Source organism: Salvelinus sp. IW2-2015, linkage group LG26 (assembly GCF_002910315.2).
Source record: "Salvelinus sp. IW2-2015 linkage group LG26, ASM291031v2, whole genome shotgun sequence".
Taxonomy (NCBI): Eukaryota; Metazoa; Chordata; class Actinopteri; order Salmoniformes; family Salmonidae; genus Salvelinus; species Salvelinus sp. IW2-2015.
In genome coordinates, this window is record NC_036866.1 from 35,295,009 (window position 1) to 35,321,028 (window position 26,020).

General features: G+C 43.1%; 1 protein-coding gene across 1 annotated transcript in view; it reads right to left on the reverse strand.

Moving 5' to 3' along the window:
• Window positions 1–715: 715 nt before the first annotated feature.
• The window catches only part of rfx4 (regulatory factor X, 4), a 28,396-nt gene continuing 3,091 nt past the window's right edge, over window positions 716–26,020 (reverse strand). Inside the window, 17 exon segments of the mRNA XM_023971718.2 lie at window positions 716–2,315; window positions 5,518–5,656; window positions 5,984–6,149; window positions 6,495–6,656; window positions 7,054–7,173; window positions 10,142–10,259; window positions 10,896–10,990; window positions 11,749–11,893; window positions 12,020–12,078; window positions 12,257–12,357; window positions 12,970–13,055; window positions 13,057–13,134; window positions 16,970–17,047; window positions 20,161–20,374; window positions 20,794–20,855; window positions 23,619–23,742; window positions 25,860–25,920. Coding sequence (XP_023827486.1) covers window positions 2,043–2,315; window positions 5,518–5,656; window positions 5,984–6,149; window positions 6,495–6,656; window positions 7,054–7,173; window positions 10,142–10,259; window positions 10,896–10,990; window positions 11,749–11,893; window positions 12,020–12,078; window positions 12,257–12,357; window positions 12,970–13,055; window positions 13,057–13,134; window positions 16,970–17,047; window positions 20,161–20,374; window positions 20,794–20,855; window positions 23,619–23,742; window positions 25,860–25,920 — 2,081 coding nt within the window. The 3' untranslated portion in view covers window positions 716–2,042.

A 26,020-nucleotide genomic window follows, 5' to 3' on the forward strand; every position in this document is an offset into this window, starting at 1 on the left:
ATTTTGTATGGTCTAGGAGTATGTAGGTTTATGGTGGCCTGAATTGGTTCCCAATCAGAGACAGCTGTTTCTCGTTGTCTCTGATTGGGGAGCCTATTTAGGTTGCCATTTTCCATGTTGGTTTTGTGGGTAGTTGTTTTCTGTTTTGTGTGAGTACCTGACAGAACTGTTGCGTTTTGTTCCACTTTTGTTTTTTTGTTTCAGTGTTCAGGTTATAATAAACATCATGAACACGTACCACGCTGCGCTTTGGTCTACTCCTTCTTCCTCAGACGAACATCGTTACAAGATGTGTGGTGTCATTGCATTGTAATACTGAACACTCCTCTGAAAATGTATTGATCAACATTTCCAAAGCACGATCAGTGTATCATCAATATCAAGAAATAATAGCAACATTTGTATCAGTCAGGCAAGTTCGTTTGGAGAATTCCAGTGGAAAGAAACTAGCCTGGCCAAAACTATGAGGTTGAACAAGGTTTCTAGGCTATACACAGACTGCAGAACAGTGACATGTTTATTACCAATGGTATGTGTTTGAGAGAAGAGAAGAATGAAGAAATAAGAACACGGTCCACATTTTGATTGGGSTTTTCAAAATTATTTATGTGGCAGCAAATAATTCCACATACATATCAGTTTAAACTGGAACAGTTGTCACCACAGAAGTTGTCGAGTGCTTTTATTTACAGAAAAAAAGTGACTAGAGTTCATATATGTTACACTTTGATATTTGTTCCTTTTTATTCCTACCCATAGGGTAATAGGTCCACAGTAGCTTTGAGTGCATTATGAAACACACAAACCTAGGTTAATGCTTCCTTCACTATCCATACAGAAATGAACAAAATACCAACCGTAACACAGAAAACCAAACAAAAAAAGAACACCATGTTACAAAGTTACAGAAAATACATCTATAGTATCTCCTCCTCCTCTCACAAATACAGCAACAGAGCTTGTGACAAAGCACACAAATAATCTGGCTGAGGCACAGCACTCCAGCGGTGAAACAATAAGGCAATCCATCCTGGGTTGTATTCATTAGCCACCAAACTGAAGAAAACAGACTGAAATAGGGAATGACAACCTGAACCCAATAAGAAACACTATATTAATTTTCCGTTGCAAAATGTATTGCTCTGTTGTGCCGTAATGAATACGACCCTGGTTCTGCAGCATGCTGAAGCTTGTCTTCTGAACAGCGTCTGAGAGGCCTGCTCTGAGCCCACACAGGCAATGAGGTGGTGCTGACCAAGTGAAAACAGCGTACGTCGTTAAGAGACTGTACTTATGTCAGCCACAGTGGACAACGTTAACAGAGTTACATTGGTTGCGTACATTAGTGGCTGAGTACAGGGAGAGAGGGGTGATGAGTGTTTTTTGACTTGGTACAGATGTAGGATCTTCATTTGACCAGTTTCTCACTGCAGGAAAATAATCCTGCAGCATTTGATACATTTTTTTGTTAAGGCAAATCATTTTGAAGTGGAAATTACAAATTCTAGAAGCCTTTTAAAACCTTTTAATACACTACACATTTGCATTTACTACTGTGCAGGATATCTCCTGCAACAACAGGGTGATAAAACTAAGATCCTACATCTGTAGGTCGACTGCAGGGATGGGGGTTCATCGATTGCAAAGGCACAGCTGTGTAGTCCACACTGCACACTTCCATATGTGAGATTATTCCGACTGCCTCCGTTTGCACTGCCATTTTCTGCAAACAGCTCCACCATTGAGATGATTGCTGCCCTGAACAGACTAGGCCTACGCCACAATATTCTGATTGTGTAATGTGAGAAGAAGTCCTGAATCTTAGCTTGGTTCTCTGTGCTGTGGCCTGTGGCTCAGGTAACCCAGTGTTGCTACTCTGCAGCCTCTCTCCCCTACCATTACACTTATACTCCTGATTAGGTGCCTCTGGGTCGTGTTGGAGAAAGGCAGTGGGACGTTTGCATCCATAGGCTTGGCAGGCAGGCTGCATGGGCATGACTGTGCCCAGGGTAGCTCCTCTCTCTGAGGGCTGAATTGAAAGCCTACTTGGCCCAGCCTGTAGTGGCCTCTCCGTTGATGTAGGCGAAACCGGGAAAGTGTTGAGAGTGTTCATACTCAGAGTTCCTGCGAGGGGCCAGGGGGGAGTACATGTCTCCAGAGGCGGCGTAGCGGGAGGAGTGTATAGGGGGACTGGTGTAACAGCTGTTGGCCGGTGAGACATCAGCCCACCGGGGGGTCACAGGCGTAGGGTGCAGCCGAGGAGTACCTCCCATCAAGCAGGGCTCCATCCGTGACATCTGGCTGTTGAGTGGGTACTGCCAAACAGAAGAGAATCTTGGGTGTTAGGGTTATGGTATTATACTGTATGTAACATGTATGTATCATATCTAGGGCTGGGTTTTTCCCTGAACACATGACCTGACCGAAGAAACCCCCCGCCCCTAATAAGGCTATAGCTGGACTCCAGAGTTTTTCCTGGTCACGTAACATTACTGGGCAAAACTACTGGCCCTTATGTAATAAATGATATGTAACATAACACAAATCTTTGATTTCTCTCTAACACTATGAAGTTTATAATTCATAATAAACGTCAACAGTAGAACCCCTATGCACACCAAAACGTTGTAAATGATGGACATAAATAAGTCACTTCCTGAAACTGAGATGAGCGTTGGACTAGGATAAGTGGTCAGCCGGTAGTATTTTCGTTGCCCAGGGTGACTGACGACTAACAGCAAGGACAGAATCAGCTCCTCTTACAAAATATTTGGGACTGGTCAAGAAATCCAACAAAGTGTCCCATTTGTGTCTTCTCCTTCCCTTCCTCTTGAGAGATCCTCTCAGACCCACTCAGACAAAGCGCACACATTGTGCCCGATTTAAGTTCAGAGCAGGGCGGACAAAAGTGGAAGTAAAAGTCTTTCCTCTTTATCCCACTAAATATAAACACACAGGCAACAGTCGGTTTGATTATGAGGGATGGTGGAACGGAAAAAGGCTGTCATCACGGGTCAGGGTGGCTCAGCGACCTCTTGTTCATGCTGAAAAGAGACCATTGAATAACAATATTTTAATAAATACCCCCCTAACCTGGTCTATGGGGTCTATGGCCACTGGCTCAGAGAGGTGAAGAGACTATTGAGTGGTGGGAAGGGGAGGCACAGCAGAGCAGAGAACAGGGACCCGGGCCACTGGCTAGACCATCTTTCACTGTCTGCTGCTTCCGCTGGTGTGGATTAGAGGAGAGGGGAGGGGCGGCAGGTTTGAATCACCAAGCCGACTTGGTGAAAAATCTTTCGATGTGCCTTTGAGCAAGGCACTTAACCCCAATTGCTTCTGTAAAGGTGTCAGCATGCTTCAGTTCGGCTAGGTGAACCGAACAAGTGTGCTTGCATAATCCCTTAAAAGGGAAAATGAGAAAAAAAGCGGCAATAGTACTGTTTGTCCATTTTGAGACGCCGTAGCCAGTATACACTTCTTCGAAATAGTCCAAATTAATCTAAGATAACTCAAGAAATCTGTCATTAATTATGACGTTTCTGCAGAGGAGATCTTAGTCACGCAATTTTACATTAAGTAAGATGTTTGGTGCAGTATCTCTCAATGAAAAAATTTGCATGAAAACGAGTCGTCTCTTGTTGAATGACAACAAAGACTTTATTGAAGAATCCCTATTGTTGACCAATCACCGACRAATGGGCGTAGACTTCGGCTACCACTTCTTGTGTACCTGAACAGCTGAAAAAAACATTACCTAAGTCCAAAACGAACAGAAACGTCACAAAATGTTTTCATAATATATGCATGAACTCTTCCGAACTGTTTGGGCTTGGAAGCATGCGGACGCCTTAAGTCGCTCTGGATAAGAGAGGAGAGGGGGATTCAGACTACTGACGACCAGCTGATCTCCTCCCACTACAAAGACGGGGGAGGCTGGAGGACCCTTGACAGGAAATTACCATCAGAAGGGTCAACTCACACCACTCGCTGCTATGGCTAAAGGCATCAGTATGCTTCAGTTCGGCTGGTGCCTAGCTGAAATCGGCTAGCAGAACTGAGCAAGCGTGCTCGCATAATCCCTTAAAAGACATTCGCTTGAAATATGAGAAAAAAATGGCAATAGTACTGTTTGTCCATCTTGAGATGCCATAACCACTTCCTCAAAATAGTCAGAATTAATCTAAAATAACTCAAGAAATTGGACCAACATTTTTACGTTTTTTGCCGAGGATTTCTTAGTCGYGCAGTTTTACATCTAACTAAGATGTTTGGTGCAGTATTTCTCAAAGAAAAAATGTGCATGAAAATGAGTCGTCTCTCATTGAAGGACAACAAATACTTTATTGAAGAATCCCTACTGTTGACCAATCACCGATGAGGGGGTGTAGACTTCGGCTACAGACTTCGGTTTGCCTCTAGAAAAAAATGTGTGTGACCGAACATCCGAAAAAACCCTCAMTCAACRTCACAAAATGTCATCATAATATATGCACAAACTCTTCCGAACTGTTTCAGCTGGGAAGCATGCGGACGCCATAACAGTGTATGAGCTCCACCGACACCAACACCACCACAATGCTGCTGCACCCTCCTCCTCTCGCCTGCTCTTGCTGGATTCCTCTCTCTCTCTTCTTTCACACTCACTCTTGTATACCCCCCCGGCATGCCATGCTATAGAGTGTGTTTTGCATACTAACGAGCCCCGTTCTCATTTACACATCCTGTTCATATTAACATTCCTCTCTGATTTACCGCCTTGTGTAAAATTCAACCTTACAAAAGCTAGGATAGAATTGACGCCTCGCCTACAACCCAACCAGGAATATCACATCTATATTACATAGGGATGTGAATAGATATCAGAGGGAGGTCTTTAGTGGCACGTTGAAGAAAAATAAACAAGTATGCCTTCTGTGTCATTCTGCCTGATTCAATGCCACATATGTCAGTGGGTATAGCGCCTCTGTAATAATGTACTATGGTTTTTAGGTGATTTCACAGCTTTCCTCTGTCAAATAACCCAGCAGACTGTCTAATTTTTCTCTTTGTAATGGATTTGATACAGTGTTTCACTGGCTTTCTTCCCTCTCTGCTCTGACGTCAATGAAATACAATGGAGTCCACTCCAGGACCCAAGCCAAGAACAACTATTGTCACCAACAAAGTCTTGCAGGTGTGGTGAACTGTGTGAAAAGTTGGAATTGTTGACTCTGTGGCTAAATTTCAGCATTATCAAACAGGCCAGAAAGATATATGTTGGATGACAAAGGGTCTAAAAGTGTTGAGCAAATATAAAGTCAATCGGCAACCAGAACCAAATGTTGTGTGTGCTCTGAGAGACTAATATCAAGCTAATGTAAGTTAACGCTTTTCAACTGGATGTGCGTAGTACAGTATAAAGTTACAGAATTTTCTCCACTGTGGTTCCATCCAGTATACACCGTTAGCAGATTCTCAGGTGAATGTAGGTGATATGGTCTGATTTGTAATTTGGGAGTCCAAGTTTGGACTGACCTGTGTAGAAGTGCGGTGGTAGGCGGGATAATGGAGGGGGGCAGGAATGCCCGGTTCATGGGCCAGACTGGGGTACTGGCTCTGGATGGAGTGGGGGTGCTGGTTGGAGTAGCTTCCGTAGTTATAGCTCCCAGTGAACCTGGAGAGCACGCACAAAAACAGGTCAACATCATGTATTCAATGTAGTACTTTAAATGTTTTCCATACATTTTTTTGTAAGAAATCAGATAACCCCACTATGAGAGCTCATAATGCCCCTATAAGACCTTATAACCACCCTATGAGAGCTCATAACCTCTCTATGACAGCTCATAACCCCCCTATGAGAGCTCACTACCCCTCTATGACAACTCATAACCCCTCTATGACAGCTCATAACAACCCTCTATGAGAGCTCATAACAGCCCTCTATGAGAGCTCATAACAGCCATCTATGAGAGCTCATAATCCCTCTATGACAGCTCACCCGTGCTCATCCCTGTGTGCGTAGACTGGCAGTCGATGGGCGGAGGAGGGAGGGGGCACTGGGGCACCACTGCGCATGCAAGGCTGCTGCTGTCCGCCCTCAGAAGGGGTGCCGCCTGACGTTGTCACTGTGTACGTAAGGGACCAGGTATATGACTGAACAGCTCCTGGCACACACACGTAACACATACACACACAGAGACAAAGGGATTGGCACAGAGGAATCTACCTTGCCATGACCCTTAGAAACCAACCCAATGCATGAGCACAGGCAGGATATGCCCATTCTAATAAATCATTTAATTCAACTGCTATGTATTAATTAATTAATCTGACATGATGTACTTTGTTGGATATAATCGTAACATTACCTACAGAACATGACCACAGACATGTGGGATTGCTTCTATAGTATTGTAGCTCCAGTCTAGTATTAGCTCAATAACCAAGCAACACTCCCCACTTACAGATTCCCTCCCCAGTCCCCCAGTGTTGCTGTCTGTCTCTCTCACCTGTGGTGGCTGTGGCCCCTGTGTACTCTGGGGACTGGGCAGCAGCGGGGGAGCTGGCGGCTGGGACCCCCACTGAGGTGACAGACTTGGCCGGGGAGAAGGGCCCTGGGGACGTGGATGTGGGCGTGGTCTCCGTCAGCATCATCTCTTCCGCTTGCTCAGCTATAAGAAGGGGTCAGAGGTCAATAAACTATTCGAGAGACAGCAGGTTCTTATGTCCTCAAGAGTCAGTGTACTTCATACAGCATTCAATATCAGTACTGTCAAAATACATGTAGTTTTTGTTGTTGTTGTTGTTAAAATGCATTTCTGGTTGTTTTTGTAGCAGCAGCAATACTGATGGTAGTATGACAGGTCATTCCCAAAGTCCTATACAGAAGTATTAGTAATATTATTATTAGTAGTAATAGTAGGAGTAAAAGGTAAAAGTAGTAGAAATTGTAGTACTAGTAATTGTGATTGTAGTAATACTAATAGTTGCAGTGGCAATGCAGTGCTGTAGTAGTAGTAGTATTGGAAGCAGTTCCCTTAGTAGTTGTTGACAGGGTGGGGGTCTGACCTGTGTTGCCCTCTGCCTTCATGGACATCATGAGCTCATTGGCCCTCTCCTGGCAGTGCAGGGACTCCAGCAGGTACAACACATAGTCATCAAACATCAGGTGGATCAGGTGGAACGAGCCTACAAACAGGAAGACAGAGAGAGAGGTGATATTAAAGTTTCTGTATATTGACATACGCAGCTTAACAAAGCTAGTTTCAAGGGCACATTTCAATTATTCGCTTTTATCATCTAGACAGTACAGATGCATCAAAGCTGGGACCGAGAGACTGATAAACAGCTTCTATCTCCAGGCCATCAGACTGTTAAACAGTCCCCACTGGCCGGCCTCCGCCCAGTACACTGTCGTGAACTTTCGTCTATGTTACTAGCCAGCTACCACCTGGTACTCTACCCTGTACCTTAGAGACTGCTTTGCCCTATGTACAGTACAGAAGTTTACATACACCTGAGCCAAATACATTTAAACTCAGTTTTTCACACTTCCTGACATTTAATCCTAGTCAAAATGCAATGTCTTAGGTCAGTTAGGATCACCACTTTATTTTAAGAATGGGAAATGTCTGAATAATAGTAGAGAGAATGATTTATTTCAGCTTTTATTTCTTTCATCACATTCCCAGTGGGTCAGAAGTTTACATACACTCAATTAGTATTTGGTAGCATTGCCTTTAAATTGTTTAACTTGGATCAAACGTTTCGGGTAGCCTTCCACAAGCTTCCCACAATAAGTTGGGTGAATTTTGGTCCATTCCTCCTGACAGAGCTGGTGTAACTGAGTTAGGTTTGTAGGCTTCCTTGCTCACACACACTTTTTCAGTTCTGCCCACAAATTCTCTATAGGATTGAGATCAGGGCTTTGACATTGTTGTCCTTAAGCCATTTTGCCACAACTTGGAAGCATGCTTGGGGTCATTGTCCATTTGGAAGACCCATTTGCGACCAAACTTTAACTTCCTGACTGATGTCTTGACATGTTGCTTCAATATATCCACATAATTTTCCTACCTCATGATTCCATCTATTTTGTGAGGTGCACCAGTCCCTCCTGCAACAAAGCACCCCCACAAAATGATGCTGCCACCCCAGTGCTTCACCCCCGTGGTTGGGATGGTGTTCTTCGGCTTGCAAGCCTCCCCCTTTTTCCTCCAAACATAACGATGGTCATTATGGCCAAACAGCTATATTTTTGTTTCATCTGACCAGAGGATATTTCTACAAAAAGTATGATCTTTGTCCCCATGTGCAGTTGCAAACCGTAGTCTGGCTTTTTTGATGGTGATTTTGGAGCAGTGGCTTCTTCCTTGCTGAGCGGCCTTTCAGTTTATGTCGATATAGGACTCAATTTACTGTGGATATAGATACTTTTGTACCTGTTTCCTCCAGCATCTTTACAAGGTCCTTTGCTGTTGTTCTGGGATTGATTTGCACTTTTTGCACCAAAGTACGTTCATCTCTAGGAGACAGAACGCGTCTCCTTCCTGAGCGGTATGACGGCTGCGTGGTCCCATGGTGTTTATACTTGCGTACTATTGTTTGTACAGATGAATGTGGTATCTTCAGGCATTTGGAAATTGCACCCAAGGATGAATCAGACTTGTGGAGGTCCACAATTATTTTTCTGAGGTCTTGGCTGATTTCTTTTGAATTTCCCATGACATCAAGCAAAGAGGCACTGAGATTGAAAGTAGGCCTTGAAATACATCCACAGGTACACCTACAATTGTCTTAAATTATGTCAATTAGCCTATCAGAAGCTTCTAAAGCCATGACATAATTTCTGGAATTTTTCAAGCTGTTTAAAGGCACAGTCAACTTAGTGTATGTAAACTTCTGAACCACTGGAATTGTGATACAGTGAATTATAAGTGAAATAATCTGTCTGTAAACAATTGTTGGAAAAAATGACTTGTGTCATGCACAAAGTAGATGTCCTAACCGACTTGCCAAAACTATAGTTTGTTAACAAGAAATTTCTGGAGTGTTTGAAAAAACGAGTTTTAATGACTCCAACCTAAGTGTATGTAAACTTCCAACTTCAGCTGTATATAGAGTCATTGAACACTGGTCACTTGAATACTGTTTTCCCCACTTTATATGTATATACAGTATTCTAGTCATGGTTCATCCGATATAACTACTGCTGAACACACCTTTGCTCTGACCTTTCGGGCAGGCTTCGCAAAACTGAGGTACACCATTGATTATTATAGCAGCACACTCAACTGAACAGGCAGTGTGAGGGAGCAGAAAGACTGGGCAGTCATTGTCATCAAAAGAGACGGGGGGCTGTTTCTTGTTTCCTGGTACAAAGTCACTGTCCCAAATATGACAGCTGACCCCTGGGTCTGGTATGGGAGATGACTGAGACTGTCGCTGGGGAAGGAAAGGAGCGTGACACAACCGTGACATTGTGCTGGTCACTCCAGCCACGGAATGGAGCAGTGTAATACTGCTTGGTCATAAAATTGAAAAGATAGGCAAACACATTGGGGAAGRGGGGGGGGGGGGGGGGTAGCCATTGTTAATTAACTGTTTTTGCACAGAGAGCTGCTTTATCAAAACACTGCAACCAGCTGTGGCTTTGATATTTACAGACAGGCCTGAAGGGGAGAGGATAGGGAAGGGGAGTCATTTTTTAAACATTTTACAGCCCCTATATATTTCAGTGCCTTGGTCATGCACCGCTAGCTAGTAAAGTAAAGGCTAGGGGTGCCATGCCAACAACGCAGCCATCTTACGACCACGCTTTCCCCCTGTTTTGGATTGGGAGAACAATCGGAGGGGATTCTCTGCTGAGTCTGCGCACAACTTTTCTTATTATCATTTCCCAAAAATGGGGTGAGGGCTTAAACTACTTTTGGACCTATGTCCATAGTAGCATATTCATATCTCAGTTCAGCACGTTTTGGGACAATGCCCTGGGTAATCTGTTCGTGTTCTTCAAAGTATTTTCTAGTCAACTACTGTCTGACACTAGTGACACCAGCAACATGCTCCAATAACATTACATAACCCCCCTATAACAAACTTTTTTCCTGTGTCGGCTGATACATGCCCCAGCCCAATGCTAGATCCAACCACTCACCGAAGCTAGGCGCACTGTGGAGGGTCATATCCCGGATGACTCGTGTCCCGAAGCACGACCACATGAGCAGGAACTGCTGGGCCACCTTCTTCAGGCACCCAGGCCTCTTCCCTGCCACCTAAAGGGGACATTTCCATGAGAAAAGAAGGGGAAGGGTTGGGGAGGGAGAGAATTAACCCCTGGGTTCGTATTGGGGCTTAACCCTCAGGAACGAAAAACATGTCAACAAGTTAACTATTTAATTTGCCCCTGGGGACAAGCCTTCCCATTGAACCATTGTCTGGGGAGTCCAGGACGTTGCCAGGGCAACAACATTTTACAAGCCCATATCTGGAGCATAATGGCCGCAAATGGGAGCCATGAAGACATCATTAACTAGGAGAGTGGCTCTGCGTCAGCATGGAGAAACGGATGTCATTCAAATGCATAGTTTATTTTTAAAGGGCCATAATCCTTACTGATTTGCTGTATAAATATACTTCAACAATAAAATAACACATCGTCGTCCAGAATGGCCTTGGTAAATGTACGTCACTTACACATACGTCACTGTGGAAATTTTTAGGGGGACAATTGAAGAGGTTATTTCTATAGTTTCCACTTACAAACATCATACCCCATGCTGTAGCAATAGTAGAAAGCACATGCCTCAAGAGGATGTCTGGATGTTTTCTGATGATATATCCTAGATCTTAACAGGGCATAAAAAAATATGTTTTTGTGGAAATATGAAGTCATGAGTTCTTTAACTGACCTTGACAACACAGCGGTCCACCATGGAGTCCAGCCACTCTATGTAGGCCTCTATAGGAGACTGCTCCTCCAACAGACGGTCAAACTCCTGGTACACTGAGAGAGGAAGGAGACGAGAGCTGCATCTAGCCACAGTTTGTCAACACATAGCCTATGTCATCATTCAGGCCACATACATTTGTAACTGGTGAAGAAAGTCCCATACTTGTCTACACAGATGAGAGCCTTGACAGATAGCAATTTGGATCAAATGAAGAAGTGGAAAATTGTAGTGGGTGGACCTAAATAACCATTACTTAAATCAATCAAACTACCAAAACCAGCAGCATATACAGTATGTCTTGTATGTGGCTATGCATCTTATTTGTTGCTATAGTGCATCATTTCTCTCTGTCTAATAGAACAGAATGAGAGTTTTTTATGCGACACCAGCCAATCTGTGACCTGTGACCCTATCACGGCCATTTCAGAGGGATACTGCTGAAATGAATTTGAGATGCTCCACGGGGTGTTTCAGAGCAGAGTCAACTTGCTTAACCTTTCAGCCTCCATCATTACGGCTTGACTTTCCTGGCCGTGGGAATGATTGTCCAATGGGTGACATCTACTGTGTGTTATTGGCAGTTGTGTTGTGTGGGTGGGAATGAAGTGCATTTCTCTCCTACAATGCATGAAGGAGAGCAAGCAATTTAAGTAAAGTGTATTGGAGCTCAAGAGGGTTGTTTAGAATGTGGATTCTAGACTTTGGGACTAAACGTAACTTAATGTGAATGCTGTTACAGGGATTGTGTGTGTGTGTGTGTGTACATAAGTCTGTGTCTGCATCCCTACGTGTGTACTTGTCTTGCCCTTACAGTGGATAATGAGCCGCCGTTGCTCCTCCCGTGTGTCCTCCATGGTGTAAAGTGTCTGCTTGGTGATGCTGTTCAGGTCCACGTTCCTCCAGTCCTCCATCATCTGAAAGGTGATGTCTGCACTGTGGATCACCGTCCGCGACGCCTTCCCAGAGACGCAACACACAAATTATTAGATAGTGCATTATTAGATAGTGATACACACTGCATATACCTTTATCAGTCATATCTTCATATGGATTTCATTACATTGATACAGGGATATAGCTACCTGACATAGATGGTTCAAAGATGTCTGCCGCTTGAGAACCTGAGAAAATCTTCTAGATACTGTGGATAAAAGGGAGAGGAAATATGAACTGTTGTGCTTTATACAGAATACCATTTAGCTATCGGAACCAGTATTCTAAAATCGGCGCTTTATTCGTATTCTAAGACTCAGTATATCATCGTTGTTGTCATAATAGGAGTAAGAGTAACAATGTTATTTTTCAATGCAGACACCTACATTCGAACTTGATATTCCTCAGGTTTTCAGGCAGGTCGTGAAGTGCTACTTTAAGCCACTCATCCAGCTGTTTGGCAAACTTCCGGATCACCTGGGTCAAACTGGAATTCAACACACATAGAGTACATCTAAATTTCATCACAAATAACGAGGCAAAACGAGAGCTTGGGACTATGAGGTTCTATCTGCATTTTTGCCAAAAAAATGTGTTATTGACATAGCCTTGTTCTGTTCAATGTTCTTTACCCATATACTCTAAATACCCCAATTCGTGTTGTTAAGTTAAAAAGAAGATCAAAATCGCTGACAACATTCAAACCAATGAGGGTTCAGAACTTTAAAGCCAATTGTCTCAGAATCATCTTTAGGCAGATAGAACCTTATAGTCCCAACCCCACTGGGCACAGATGTATTTCAACTTCTATTCCACGTTGGGTCAACGTAATTGTATAACGTGGAAACAACATTGATTCAACCAGTGTGTGCCCAGTGGGAAGCTCTCAAAATGGCGCGTTTGCCATGACAGTCTTTTTAAACAAACAATATACGGTCAAAGTATGTTTAAAACAATTGTGTGGATCTCATGGACTGTCAGTCTTGCATTCATAGATCTGTCTATGAATTTGAAATGTTGGGCTAAAACACAGGATTGTGGTATTACTCATCCCTGGGATAGGTGGAAAGGATAAGTGGATAGGTGCACACTCACTCACCTATCAGGCAGTGCTTGAAGGACTGTGGGCATGAGAACCCAAGAGATTGCCTTGTAAAGAATGGAGTCACAGACGCCCAACATGTTTGACCACAGTGGAGGAGCCCAGGACAGGGAGCATGTGCGGGGGCATGCCCTGCCAAAAGTGCAGCAGGAAGCTCTGGACCTGGAGACACCCAAGAGAGGAGGGTTATAGGAGGGCTATTGTCTTAACATCACATACAATACAACTAAAGAGACTGAGAGACTTAAACAATATTTCTCATGAGATGAATTCAGGTTAGAAGCAGTTTCTTGTGATAGGCTGGTAACATAAACATTTGATTAAGGGTTATGAGATTAGATCATGAAAATGGGAGGTTTTAATTTGGAAGCTCATATTTTTTTTATTTTTTTTACCAATTTCAACAAGTGAATAAAAAAAGTCCACAAAAAAATAACCACAAAGGCCTGTTCCATTTAGTGGGACTGGTAAATAAAGGGGCATAATTTATTTTATTTATTTATTTCACCTTTATTTAACCAGGTAGGCTAGTTGAGAACAAGTTCTCATTTGCAACTGCGACCTGGCCAAGATAAAGCAAAGCAGTGCGACAAAAACAGCAACACAGAGTTACACATGGAGTAAACAAACATACAGTCAATAATACAACAGAAAAAGTCTATATACAGTGTATGCAAATGAAGTAGGATAAGGGAGGTAAGGCAATAAATAGGCCATAGTGGCGAAATAATTACAATATAGCAATTAAACACTGGAGTGATAGATGTGCAGAAGATGAGTGTGCAAGTAGAGATACTGGGGTGCAAAATAAATAAAACAAATAACAGTATGGGGATGAGGTAGTTGGATGGGCTATTTACAGTTGAGCTATGTACAGGTGCAGTAATCTGTGAGCTGTTCTGAAAGCTGGTGCTTAAAGCTAGTGAGGGAAATATGAGTCTCCAGCTTCAGTGATTTTTGCAGTTCGTTCCAGTCATTGGCTGCAGAGAACTGGAAGGAAAGGCGGCTGAAAGAGGAATTGGCTTTGGGGGTGACCAGTGAAATATACCTGCTGGAGCGCGTGCTACGGTTGGGTGTTGCTATGGTGACCAGTGAGCTGAGATAAGGCGGAGCTTTACCTAGCATAGACTTATAGATGACCTGGAGCCAGTGGGTTTTGACGACGAATATGAAGCGAGGGCCAGCCAACGAGAGCGTACAGGTCGCAGTGGTGGGTAGTGTATGGGGCTTTGGTGACAAAACGGATGGCACTGTGATAGACTGCATCCAATTTGTTGAGTAGAGTGTTGGAGGCTATTTTGTAAATGACATTGCCGAAGTCAAGGATTGGCAGGATAGTCAGTTTTACGAGGGTATGTTTGGCAGCACGAGTTAAGGATGCTTTGTTGCGAAATAGGAAGCCGATTCTAGATTTAATTTTGGATTGGAGATGCTTAATGTGAGTCTGGAAGGAGAGTTTACAGTCTAACCAGACACCTAGGTATTTGTAGTTGTCCACATATTCTAAGTCAGAACCGTCCAGAGTAGTGATGCTGGATGGGCGGGCAGGTGTGGGCAGCGATCGGTTGAAGTTTTACTTGCATTTAAGAGCAGTTGGAGGCCGCGGAAGTTGAGTTGTATGGCATTGAATCTTGTCTGGAGGTTAGTTAACACAGTGTCCAAAGAAGGGCCAGAAGTAAACAGAATGGTGTCGTCTGCGTAGAGGTGGATCAGAGAATCACCAGCAGCAAGAGTGACATCATTGATGTATACAGAGAAAAGAGTCGGCCCGAGGGTTGAACCCTGTGGCACACCCATAGAGACTGCCAGAGGTCCGGACAACAGGCCCTCCGATTTGACACACTGACCTCTCTGAGAAGTAGTTGGTGAACCAGGCGAGGCAGTCATTTCAGAAACCAAGGCTGTTGAGTCTGCCGATAAGAATGTGGTGATTGACAAAGTCAAAAGCCTTGGCCAGGTTGATGAGTACAGCTGCACAGTATTGTCTCTTATCGATGGCGGTTATGATATCGTTTAGGACCTTGAGCGTGGCTGAGGTGCACCCATGACCAGCTCGGATACCAGATTACATAGCGGAGAAGGTACGGTGGGATTCGAAATGGTCGGTGATCTGTGTGTTAGCTTGGCTTTCGAAGACCTTAGAAAGGCAGGGTAGGATAGATATAGGTCTGTAGCAGTTTGGGTCTAGAGTGTCTCCCCCTTTGAAGAGGGTGATGACCGCAGCAGCTTTCCAATCTTTGGGGATCTCAGACGATACGAAAGAGAGTATGAACAGGCTAGTAATAGGGGTTGCAAAAATTTCAGCAGATCATTTAAGAAAGAGAGGGTCCAGATTGTCTAGCTGAGCTGATTTGTAGAGGTCCAGATTTTGCAGATCTTTCAGAACATCAGCTATCTGGATTTGGGTGAAGGAGAAATGGGGGAGGCTTGGGCAAGTTGCTGTGGGGAGCGCAGGGCTGTTGACCGAGGTAGGGGTAGCCAGGTGGAAAGCACGGCCAGCCGTAGAAAAATGCTTATTGAAATTCTCAATTATCGCAGATTTATCGGTGGTGACAGTGTTTCCTAGCCTCAGTGCAGTGGGCAGCTGGGAGGAGGTGCTCTTATTCTCCATGGACTTTACAGTGTCCCAGAACTTTTTGGAGTTTGTGCTACAGGATGCAAATTTCTGTTTGAAAAAGCTAGCCTTTGCTTTCCTAACTGCCTGTGTATATTGGTTGCTAACTTCCCTGAAAAGTTGCATATCGCGGGGGCTATTTGATGCTAATGCAGTACGCCACAGGATGTTTTTGTACTGGTCAAGAGCAGTCAGGTCTGGAGTGAACCAAGGGCTATATCTGTTCCTGGTTCTACATTTTTTGAATGGGGCATGCTTATTTAAGATGGTGAGGAAGGCACTTTTAAAGAATAACCAGGCATCCTCTACTGACAGAATGAGGTCAATATCCTTCCAGGATACCCGGGCCAGGTCGATTAGAAAGGCCTGCTAGCTGAAGTGTTTTAGGGAGCGTTTGACAGTGATGAGGGGTGGTCGTTTGACCGCAGACCCATTACGGACGCAGGCAATGAGGCAGTGATTGCTGAGAAGACAGCAGAGGTTTATTTGGAGGGCAGGTTGGTTAGGATGATATCTATGAGGTTTCCCGTGTTTATGGATTTGGGGTTGTACATGGTAGGTTCATTGATAATTTGTGTAAAATTGAGGGCATCAAGCTTAGATTGTAGGTTGGCCGGGGTGTTAAGCATGTCCCAGTTTAGGTCACCTAACAGCACGAGCTCTGAAGATAGATGGGGGGCAATCAATTCACATATGGTGTCCAGGGCACAGCTASGGGCAAAAGGTGGTCTATAGCAAGCGGCAACAGTGAGAGAGACTTGTTTCTGGAAAGGTGGATTTTTAGAAATAGAAGCTCGAATTGTTTGGACACAGACCTGGATAGTAAGACAGAACTCTGCAGGCTGTCTCTGCAGTAGATTGCAACTCTAACCCCTTTGGGAGTTCTATCTTGTCGGAAAATGTTATAGTTAGGGATGGAAATTTCTGGGTTTTTGGTGGTTTTCCTAAGCCAGGATTCAGACACGGCTGGGACATCCGGGTTGGCAGAGTGTGCTAAGGCAGTGAATAAAACAAACTTTGGAAGGAGGCTTCTAATGTTAACATGCATGAAACCAAGGCTTTTACGGTTACAGAAGTCAACAAATGAGAGCGCCTGGGGAATGGGAGTGGAGTTTGACACTGCAGGGGCTGTATTAACCTCTACATCACCAGAGGAACAGAGGAGGAGTAGAATAAGGGTACGGCTAAAGGCTATAAGAACTGGTCATCTAGTACGTTCGGAACAAAGAGTAAAAGGAGCAGGTTTCTGGGCGCGATAGAATAGATTCAAGGCATAATGTACAGACAAAGGTATGGTAGGATGTGAATACAGTTTAGGTAAACCTATGCATTGAGTGACGATGAGAGAGATATTGAGATGGACAGATATGAAAAGTGGCTTGCCTCGTCAAAGTTTGCGCGTATTACTGTATCCAGTATCCTCTGGCAGTGAGTTCTGTACATCATGATGAACGTTGACACCTGTGGGAAAATGCAGAGAACGCTGAGTACACAGTGCATTCGGAAAGTATTCAGACTTTTATTGACTTTTTCCACATTTTGTTATGTAACAATCTTATTCTAAAATTGATTAAATAGTTGTTTTCCTCATCAATCTACACACAATACCTCATAATGACAAAGCAAAAACTGTTTTTTAGAAATGTTTGCAAATGTATAAAAAAATTAAAACTGAAATCACATTTACATAAGTATTCAGATCCTTTACTCAGTACTTTGTTGAAGCACTTTTAGCAGCGATTACTGCCTTGAGTCTTCTTGGGTATGACCCTACAGGGTTGGCACACCTGTATTTGGGGAGTTTCCCCCATTCTTCTCTACAGATTCTCTCAAGCTCTATCAGGTTGGATGGGGAGCCTCGATGCACAGCTATTTTCAGGTTTATCCAGAGATGTTCAATCAGGTTCAAGTCCGGGCTCTGGCAGGGCCACTCAAGGACATTCAGAGACTTGTTCTGAAGCAACTCCTGCGTTGTCTTGGTTGTGTGCTTATGTCGTTGCCCTTAGGGTTGTTGTCCTGTTGGAAGGTGAACCTTCGCCTCAGTCTGAGGTCCTGAGCGCTCTGGAGCAGGTTTTCATCAAGGATCTCTCTGTACTTTTCTCCGCTCATCTTTCCCTTGATCCTGACTAGTATCCCAGTCCCTGCCGCTGAAACACATCCCCACAGCATGATGCTGCCACCACCATGCTTCACCGTAGGGATGGTGCCAAATCAAGGCTTGATTACCAACAACGACGAGACGGCCTACAGGGAGGAGGTGAGGGCCCTCGGAGTTTGGTGTCAGGAAAATAACCTCACACTCAACGTCAACAAAACAAAGGACTTGATTGTGGACTTCAGGAAACAGCAGAGGGAGCACCCCCCTATCCACATCGACGGGACAGTAGTGGAGAAGGTGGAAAGTTTTAAGTTCCTCGGTGTACACATCACGGACAAACTGAATTGGTCCACCCACACAGACAGCTTGTGAAGAAGGCGGAAGAAATTCGGCTTGTCACCAAAAGCACTCACAAACTTCTACAGATGCACAATCGAGAGCATCCTGTCGGGCTGTATCACCGCCTGGTACGGCAACTGCTCTGCCCACAACCGTAAGGCTCTCCAGAGGGTAGTGAGGTCTGCACAATGCATCACCGGGGGCAAACTACCTGCCCTCCAGGACACCTACACCACCCGATGTCACAGGAAGGCCATAAAGATCATCAAGGACAACAACCACCCGAGCCACTGCCTGTTCACCCCGCTATCATCCAGAAGGCGAGGTCAGTACAGGTGCATCAAAGCAGGGACCGAGAGACTGAAAAACAGCTTCTATCTCAAGGCCATCAGACTGTTACTAACATTTAGTGGCCGCTGCCAACATACTGACTCAACTCCAGCCACTTTAATAATGGGAATTGATGGAAATTATGTAAAAATGTATCGCTAGCCACTTTAAACAATGCCACTTAATATAATGTTTACATACCCTACATTACTCATCTCATATGTATATGTATATACTGTACTCTATATCTACTGCATCTTGCCATCTTTATGTAATACATGTATCACTAGCCACTTTAAACTATGCCACTTTATGTTTATATACCCTACATTACTCATCTCATATGTATATACTGTACTCTATACCATCTACTGCATCTTGCCTATGCCGTTCTGTACCATCACTCATTCATATATCTTTATGTACATATACTTTATCCCTTTACACTTGTGTGTATAAGGTAGTAGTTGTGGAATTGTTAGGTTAGATTACTTGTTGGTTATTACTGCATTGTCGGAACTAGAAGCACAAGCATTTCGCTACACTCGCATTAACATCTGCTAACCATGTGTATGTGACAAATAAAATTTGATTTGATTTGATTAGAAGTTTCCTCCAGACGTAACGCTTGGCATTCAGGCCAAAGATTTCAATCTTGGTTTCATCACTCCAGAGAGTCTTGTTTCTCATGGTCTGAGAGTGCTTTAGGTACCTTTTGGCAAACTCTAAGCGGGCTTTCATGTGCCTTCCGTCTGGCCACTCTACCATAAAGGCCTGATTGGTGGAGTGCTGCAGAGATGGTTGTCCTTCTGGAAGGTTCTCCCATCTCCCAGCTCTGTTAGAGTGACCATCGTGTTCTTCGTCACCTCCCTGACCAAGGCCTTTCTCCCCCGATTGCTCAGTTTGGCCGGGGGGCCAGCTCTAAGAAGAGTCTTGGTGGTTTCAAACTTCTTCCATTTAAGAATGATGGAGGCCACTGTGTTCTTGGGGACCTTCAATGCTGCAGAAATGTTTTGGGTCTGAATACTTATGTAAATAAGGTATTTCTTTTAAAAATGTTGTCTAAATTTGCAAAAATGTCAAAAAACCTGTTTTTGCTTTGTCATTATGAGGTATTGTGTGGAGACTGAGGGAGGAAATGATTTAATCCATTTTAGAATAAGTCAGTAACGTAACAAAATGTGAAAAAGTCAAGAGGTTTGAATGCTTTTTAATGTACTCTAAATGCATGGCAATAACGTGGTCCAAGTCGGTAACACACTGCTACTTATCAAAGGGACATACTGTTTCTTAGTGACTTTCTTTGGGAATGACCAGGATGCTGCTTCAGTTAGGATATATTCTAATCAGGGAACTGGATTCAACTACAATATTTATACGGCAGCTAGTGTTTTCAAGTGATATAATACACAAAGGGATTGATACAAAAAACAAGACAATAAATCCCTTCCAAAAGCCTCAGCAGCAATAAATACCTGCAACAGGTCCCACACCAAAACTATGTTACATAAAACCAGCTTTAGAGATCAGCAACTCACAAACCATTGAAAATGATGACCCTCTCTTTTAAAAGCAGGACAGCTAGAGCTTGTCCTTTGTCCCGCACTGGATCTTATTATCTCCCCACAAGATTAAGAGTTAGTGAGAAGCCAGAAACATATAAATCCTCAAGGTCCTTCTTCTCTTAACCCAGACTCAGTGAAGGTCCGGGGCAGATAAAAGGAGAGAGCCAGAGGGTGCAAGAGGGACGAAAGGTTGGTTGGACGAAAGAGGAGGGGGTTGTGGGACGTTTTAGAGTCCTGTTTACCTTCTCTTCTGACAGACTGGCGGGCAGATTTAGGTCTTTGACATTTGGAAATTCTGGCAGGAGCGTCCCCAGTTTGGAGCGTGGTGAATACGCCACTGTTTGCTTGGTGACCTCCTTCTTGCCCGTCTCGTTCACCCACGCCGCCCCCTTCTTGGAGTACATCACATCGTAGTACTGGGAACTCTCCTTCACAGCGATGCCATAGTAGTGGTACCTTTAGGGAATAGTTGTTAGAGATGTGTATAAATGGAAAATAAAGTTTTCACAGTCATCTTTTCTTGCTGTGGATTTATTTGACCAACATTTCCACTAAAGAGCCTTAATCAGGGTGTGAGGGTGTGGCATGTCATCATAGGATTTTGAGGGGTTGCATCCTCAAATAGTGAAGAGTACTGGCTTGAAGAATCCTTAAAAGCAGGCTCTCACTCTTCACTATCTCCATCCAACTTTCATTCTCCGATACTGAGTATTTTTTCGTTGAAAGGTTGAGCTTTTAACTTTCATCATACAAAACAATGGTATTTCTCTTGGATTAATGAAAAAAGTACCAAAACCAATGTGCACAAAGAAGGACATGACAGCTTATGCATTGAGGAATTTTGATCAGAAAAGTAGAAAACAACGTTGACTTACTTTGACTGTCCCCTAGTCCCCAGTCTTCTTGTGGTTAGTTGTGGAAACTGTTGTCTAATAATCTGTTAGAATCAGAGAATTAGAAGTGTATCAATTATTTTTCCTCTGTGAGATTCTTCATGCTTTTTGATGTGTATATCCCCCATGTAAAGCACCAATTAAAAATGCATTATCTCTCTTGACAGGATATCACACTGTAGATGTAAAGGAAGAGATACACTAAAAGGACAACTCGAGAAAAAAGTCCACAATTTCCTCAGCTAGCGGCTGAAGTAACTACCCCATCTAGAATTAATAATATTCTTGTACAGCTCAAAGAATGACAGGAAAATCCATATTGAACATATCAATGAATCAAGTGAAAGTATCTAAAATGTTTTGGGTTAGTATCTGTTTAATGAGGTCTGTTCTAGATGTGAAGAGCTGTGAAGTTCCCAGAGCCTTAATCCCAGGGGGTCTGTATTGGAGAAAAAGGCTTTGGGAACCATACATTTTTTTTACATGTTCAGGGGTATTATTTTTTATATATTAAAAACCCCTACAAATTCTCTCCCCTCCCCCTCTTTCTTTTTGTCCATGAGATTGGCTCCTTGGTTCAGCTCCTGGTGCAGAAACTTTAGCAAACAGTGGAGCTTTCCATTGTGCGGGATGAAAAAAGAGGCCAAGCTGTGAAGTTTCTGTCAGGCCCCGCTTGATAAATGAGCAGACAGGGAGGCAGCCCAGGCCCTTGCTCGTTTTTTTGTCCCGAATCAATGAAGCCTTCCTAAAGGACACCCCACACTGCTCCAGCCACTGATCTAACATTCCGCAACATCTCACCCTTCCAGATTTCCTTTAATTACACATTAATCCAGGCCACTTCTCTTTTTCAATATCCTCCGACAGGAGCTGGGGAGGGATGGGGTGGGGGAGTGGGATGAGGATGGGGCTGGGGGTCAGGGTCCGGGTGTTCGGGGTGGCTAGGAGTAGGTGGGTAAACGGGCTTCTCTGGGTTTCGGGAACAGAGGCGAGCATGTTTACTCTAGCTGTGTAATCAGTCCAGCGGTTTTCAGAGGAACCGACAGTGGGCTGTTCCGTTGACTCTCAATAACTACAGTACTTTCGGAAAGTATTCAGACCCTTTGACTTTTTCCACATTTTGTTAGGTTAGGTTGTTATTCTAAAATTCATTAAATCGTTACCCCCCCCCCCCTCAACATCTACACACAATACCCAATAATGACAAAGCAAGAACAGGTTTTAAGAAATTGTTGCTAAATTATATATATTAAAAAACTTAAATATTACATTTACATAAGAATTCAGACCCTTTACTCAGTACTTTGTTGAAGCACCTTTGGCAGCGATTACAGCCTCGAGTCTTCTTGGGTATGACGCTACAAGCTTGGCACACGTGTATTTGGGTTGTTTCTCCCATTCTTCTCTGCAGATCCTCTCAAGCTCTGTCAGGGTGGATGGGGAGTATTGCTGCACAGCTATTTTCAGATCTCTCCAGAGATGTTTGATCGAGTTTAAGTCTCTGGCAGGGCCAATCAAGGACATTCAGAGACTTGTCCTGAAGCCACTCCTGCGTTGTCTTGGCTGTGTGCTTAGGGTCGTTGTCCTATTGGAAGGTTTCCTCCAGATGTGATGCTTGGCATTCAGGCCAAAGAGTTCAATCTTGGTTTCATCAGACCAGATAATCTTGTTTCTCATGTTCTGAGAGTCTTTAGGTGCCTTTTGGCAAACTCCAAGTGGGCTGTCACTAAGGCGTGGCTACCGTCTGGCCACTCTACCATAAAGGCCTGATTGGTGGTGCTGCAGAGATGGCTGTCCTTCTGGAATGTTCTCCCATCTCCACAGAGGAACTCTGGAGCTCTGTCAGAGTGACCATCGGGTTCTTGGTCACCTCCCTGACCAAGGCCCTTCTCCCCCGATTGCTCCGTTTGGCCAGGTGGCCAGCTCTAGGAAGAGTCTTGGTATTTCCAAACTTCTTCCATTTAAGAATGATGGAGGCCGCTGTGTTCTCGGGAAGCTTCAATGCTGCAGACATTTTTTGGTACCCTTCCCCAGATCTGTGCCTCGACACAATCCTGTCTCGGAGCTCTACGGACTATTCCTTCAACCTCATGGCTTGGTTTTTGCTCTGACATGCACTGTCAACTGTGGGACCTTATATAGACAGGTGTKTGCCTTTCCAAATCATGTCCAATCAATTGAATTTAGCACAGGTGAACTCCATTCAAGTTGTAGAAACATCTCAAGGATGATCAATGGAAACAGGACGCACCTGAGCTCAATTTTCAGTCTCATAGCAAAGGGTCTGAAAATGTATGTAAATATGGTATTTTAGTTTTTAGTTTTTAATAAATTAGCAAAAATGTCTAAAAAACATGTTTTTGTTTTGTTATTATGGGATATTGTGAGTAGATTGCTGAGGATTTTAATTTATTTTATCTATTTTAGAATAAGGCTGTAACGTAACAAAATGTGGAAAAAGTCAAGGGGTCTGAATACTTCCCGAAGGCACTGTACATGTCGATATTACTTTGCAAATATACCGTAACAAGCCATGAGACTGATTTACATACACAATCAGTAAGCATACTTGTTCAATGCTATTTATTTCCCCCCTTCATGTTTTACTATTGTCTATGAAGAAGATAGTTCTGAAAGATGGTCACCTTCCTACGCAGGTATAGCCTACTGCACCAATGGGACTATTTCACTTTCTCTTTCTGTGAAGTACGTATTATGTTCACAACATTAGTTTGGGCTAAACCAAGCAGGCCCTCCTAAGTTTCCTGTTAAACTGGTCAGTGACGGGGCAGAGTGCTGTGTCCTACCTTCCCAAAGCTGGCGGCGTTGACAGGCTGTGTGTCGTGCTTCTCACAGAAGTCCAGGTAGTGCATGTAGAGAGCACTGCGGGGGATACAAACCCCTTCTGCAATCTCATAGTTCTCCTCCAGCCTGTAGGTGAAAAGCAGACCTGTCAGTCAATCCCCCCCGAATACCATGGACTTCTTACCGACCTCAAAGACATCTTTAGTCTGGCATCTACCGTATCTACCGGCATCCAAATAAAGTGTTACCCAGTTTACTCCTGTATCTATTCAGTCAAGGGCAGGTTATTTTCTAGTGGACCATATTAGATGAATAATCTAACCTAAATTAGGAGCTACTTTGCGAAATTACATGTGGATTAATTTTTTTACATCTGGGAAAGATGGAACTACAACCATCATGTCAAAGCATAATATCTCTACTGTATAGCATAAATACTCTACTGTATAACACAATATCTCCACTGTATAGCATAATATCTCTACTGTATAGCATAATATCTCTACTGTATAGCATAAATACTCTACTGTATAGCATAAATACTCTACTGTATAACATAATATCTCCACTGTATAGCATAATATCTCTACTGTATAGCATAATATCTCTACTGTATAGCATAAATACTCTACTGTATAACATAATATCGCCACTGTATAGCATAAATACTTAACAAAACTAAGCATTACAACATGCGTGAAGAGCTTCAAAGTGCTATAAAACACTTATTGGTTGTGATCAATCACTCTTAGTAGCATACATGTTATACAATTGAGGATGATAAAAAAAGTTATTTTGAACATCTCATGAACATAAAATGAACTGTGATGTCTGCTATTACTCATAATTATCAAGAGGCTATGTACACCTGTATTTTAAGTGGAAAATAAAGCAACGACTATTATTTTATCTGTCCTATTACAGAGCAGCGTTAAATAAGAACATTTCACAAGAATCCTCAATATTATGACTCGTGAACACCTCCCTCAAGCAATAAACCACAACAAAAAGGACAATTTCAGGAGTGAGATGATAATGGGAAGTTCCCTCACTGCTGTTGAAATGTGAATGACTGTGTAATTCCTGGGTATTTACAACGCTCCTCTATATTCCCATAGACCAGGTATATCTATCTAAATAGGAATCTATGTGTATGACAACAACACTATGAACGTTTAAACATCTTGAAGAACGATCTGGCCTTATTGGCCATGTACTCTTATAATCTCCATCTGGCACAGCAAGAAGAGGACTGGCCACCCCTCAGAGCCTGCTTCCTCTCTAGGTCCGGCCTTTCTAGGGAGTTTTTCCTAGCCACCGTGCTTCTACATCTGCATTGCTTGCTGTTTGGGGTTTTAGGCTAGATTTCTGTATAGCACCTTGTGACATTTGCTGATGTAAAAAGGGCTTTATAAATACATTTGATTGATTGATTGAACACTACACAAACCAACCTGCTTCAACTACAGTGGCATGAAAATGACTGATAAACACATATTCACCACCCTTCAAAAAATGACATCTCCAACAAACAGACCGATCAAGTGTTTTCACCATTGTGTTTTCACCAGAAGGAATGAAATATCAGGTACAGACAACAAATAATTAAACGAAGGAGAACGTCTTGACATAGCCAGCTTACTGTTTAAATTGTGTCTAATGCATATTATTCCCTTCTGATCATAAAAGGTGCAACTACACAGGTCTCTGGTCCTATGAATGCATGAAAAGATGTATTTTTGGTGAAAAAGCCATTATACTAATAAAACCATCCTTCCAGCTCAACAGCGGCATCCATGTCATATTGTAAATGCAAACTGTAAGCACCCTTACAATGCTCACTAAAGCTGATAAGTTGATAGTTCGCTTCTTAAAAGGTGCTGTTTGATGTTACAATTATGTCCTTCATCTTTACTTGATTACATTTTAAAACTGTATACAAAGAATCCTCAAACATATTTTTGCAAACAATATAAGAACAAAATAGGGAAATGCACTTGTTCATTTGATCAACAAACAAAAAGCTAAATTGCAAATGCATCAAATAATACAAAATAAATGTGCAGAATAGTTCATGCGTAGAGAACATTGAATTAGCATTGCATCTCTAGAATTACAGCTTTAGGACAATGCAACATTATGCAAATCTGATTGAATTTTGTTGGACCAAGTTCCATACTTTCACCAAAAAGTACATAATGAAATAAACGGGTCAGGAAAGAGGTGAATATACGAACACTTACCATTGKAGGGTAGCTGGTGTTGAATGTGGTTTAGATGCCCTGTTGTTTTCTTTCTCCTCATCTTTCACAGACAAAAAAGGAATGTGTCAACTATTTTCAACCATCACACCTCTTCAATTAAGTATCTAGCCAGCGCAATATAACATTTTAATAAATAACCA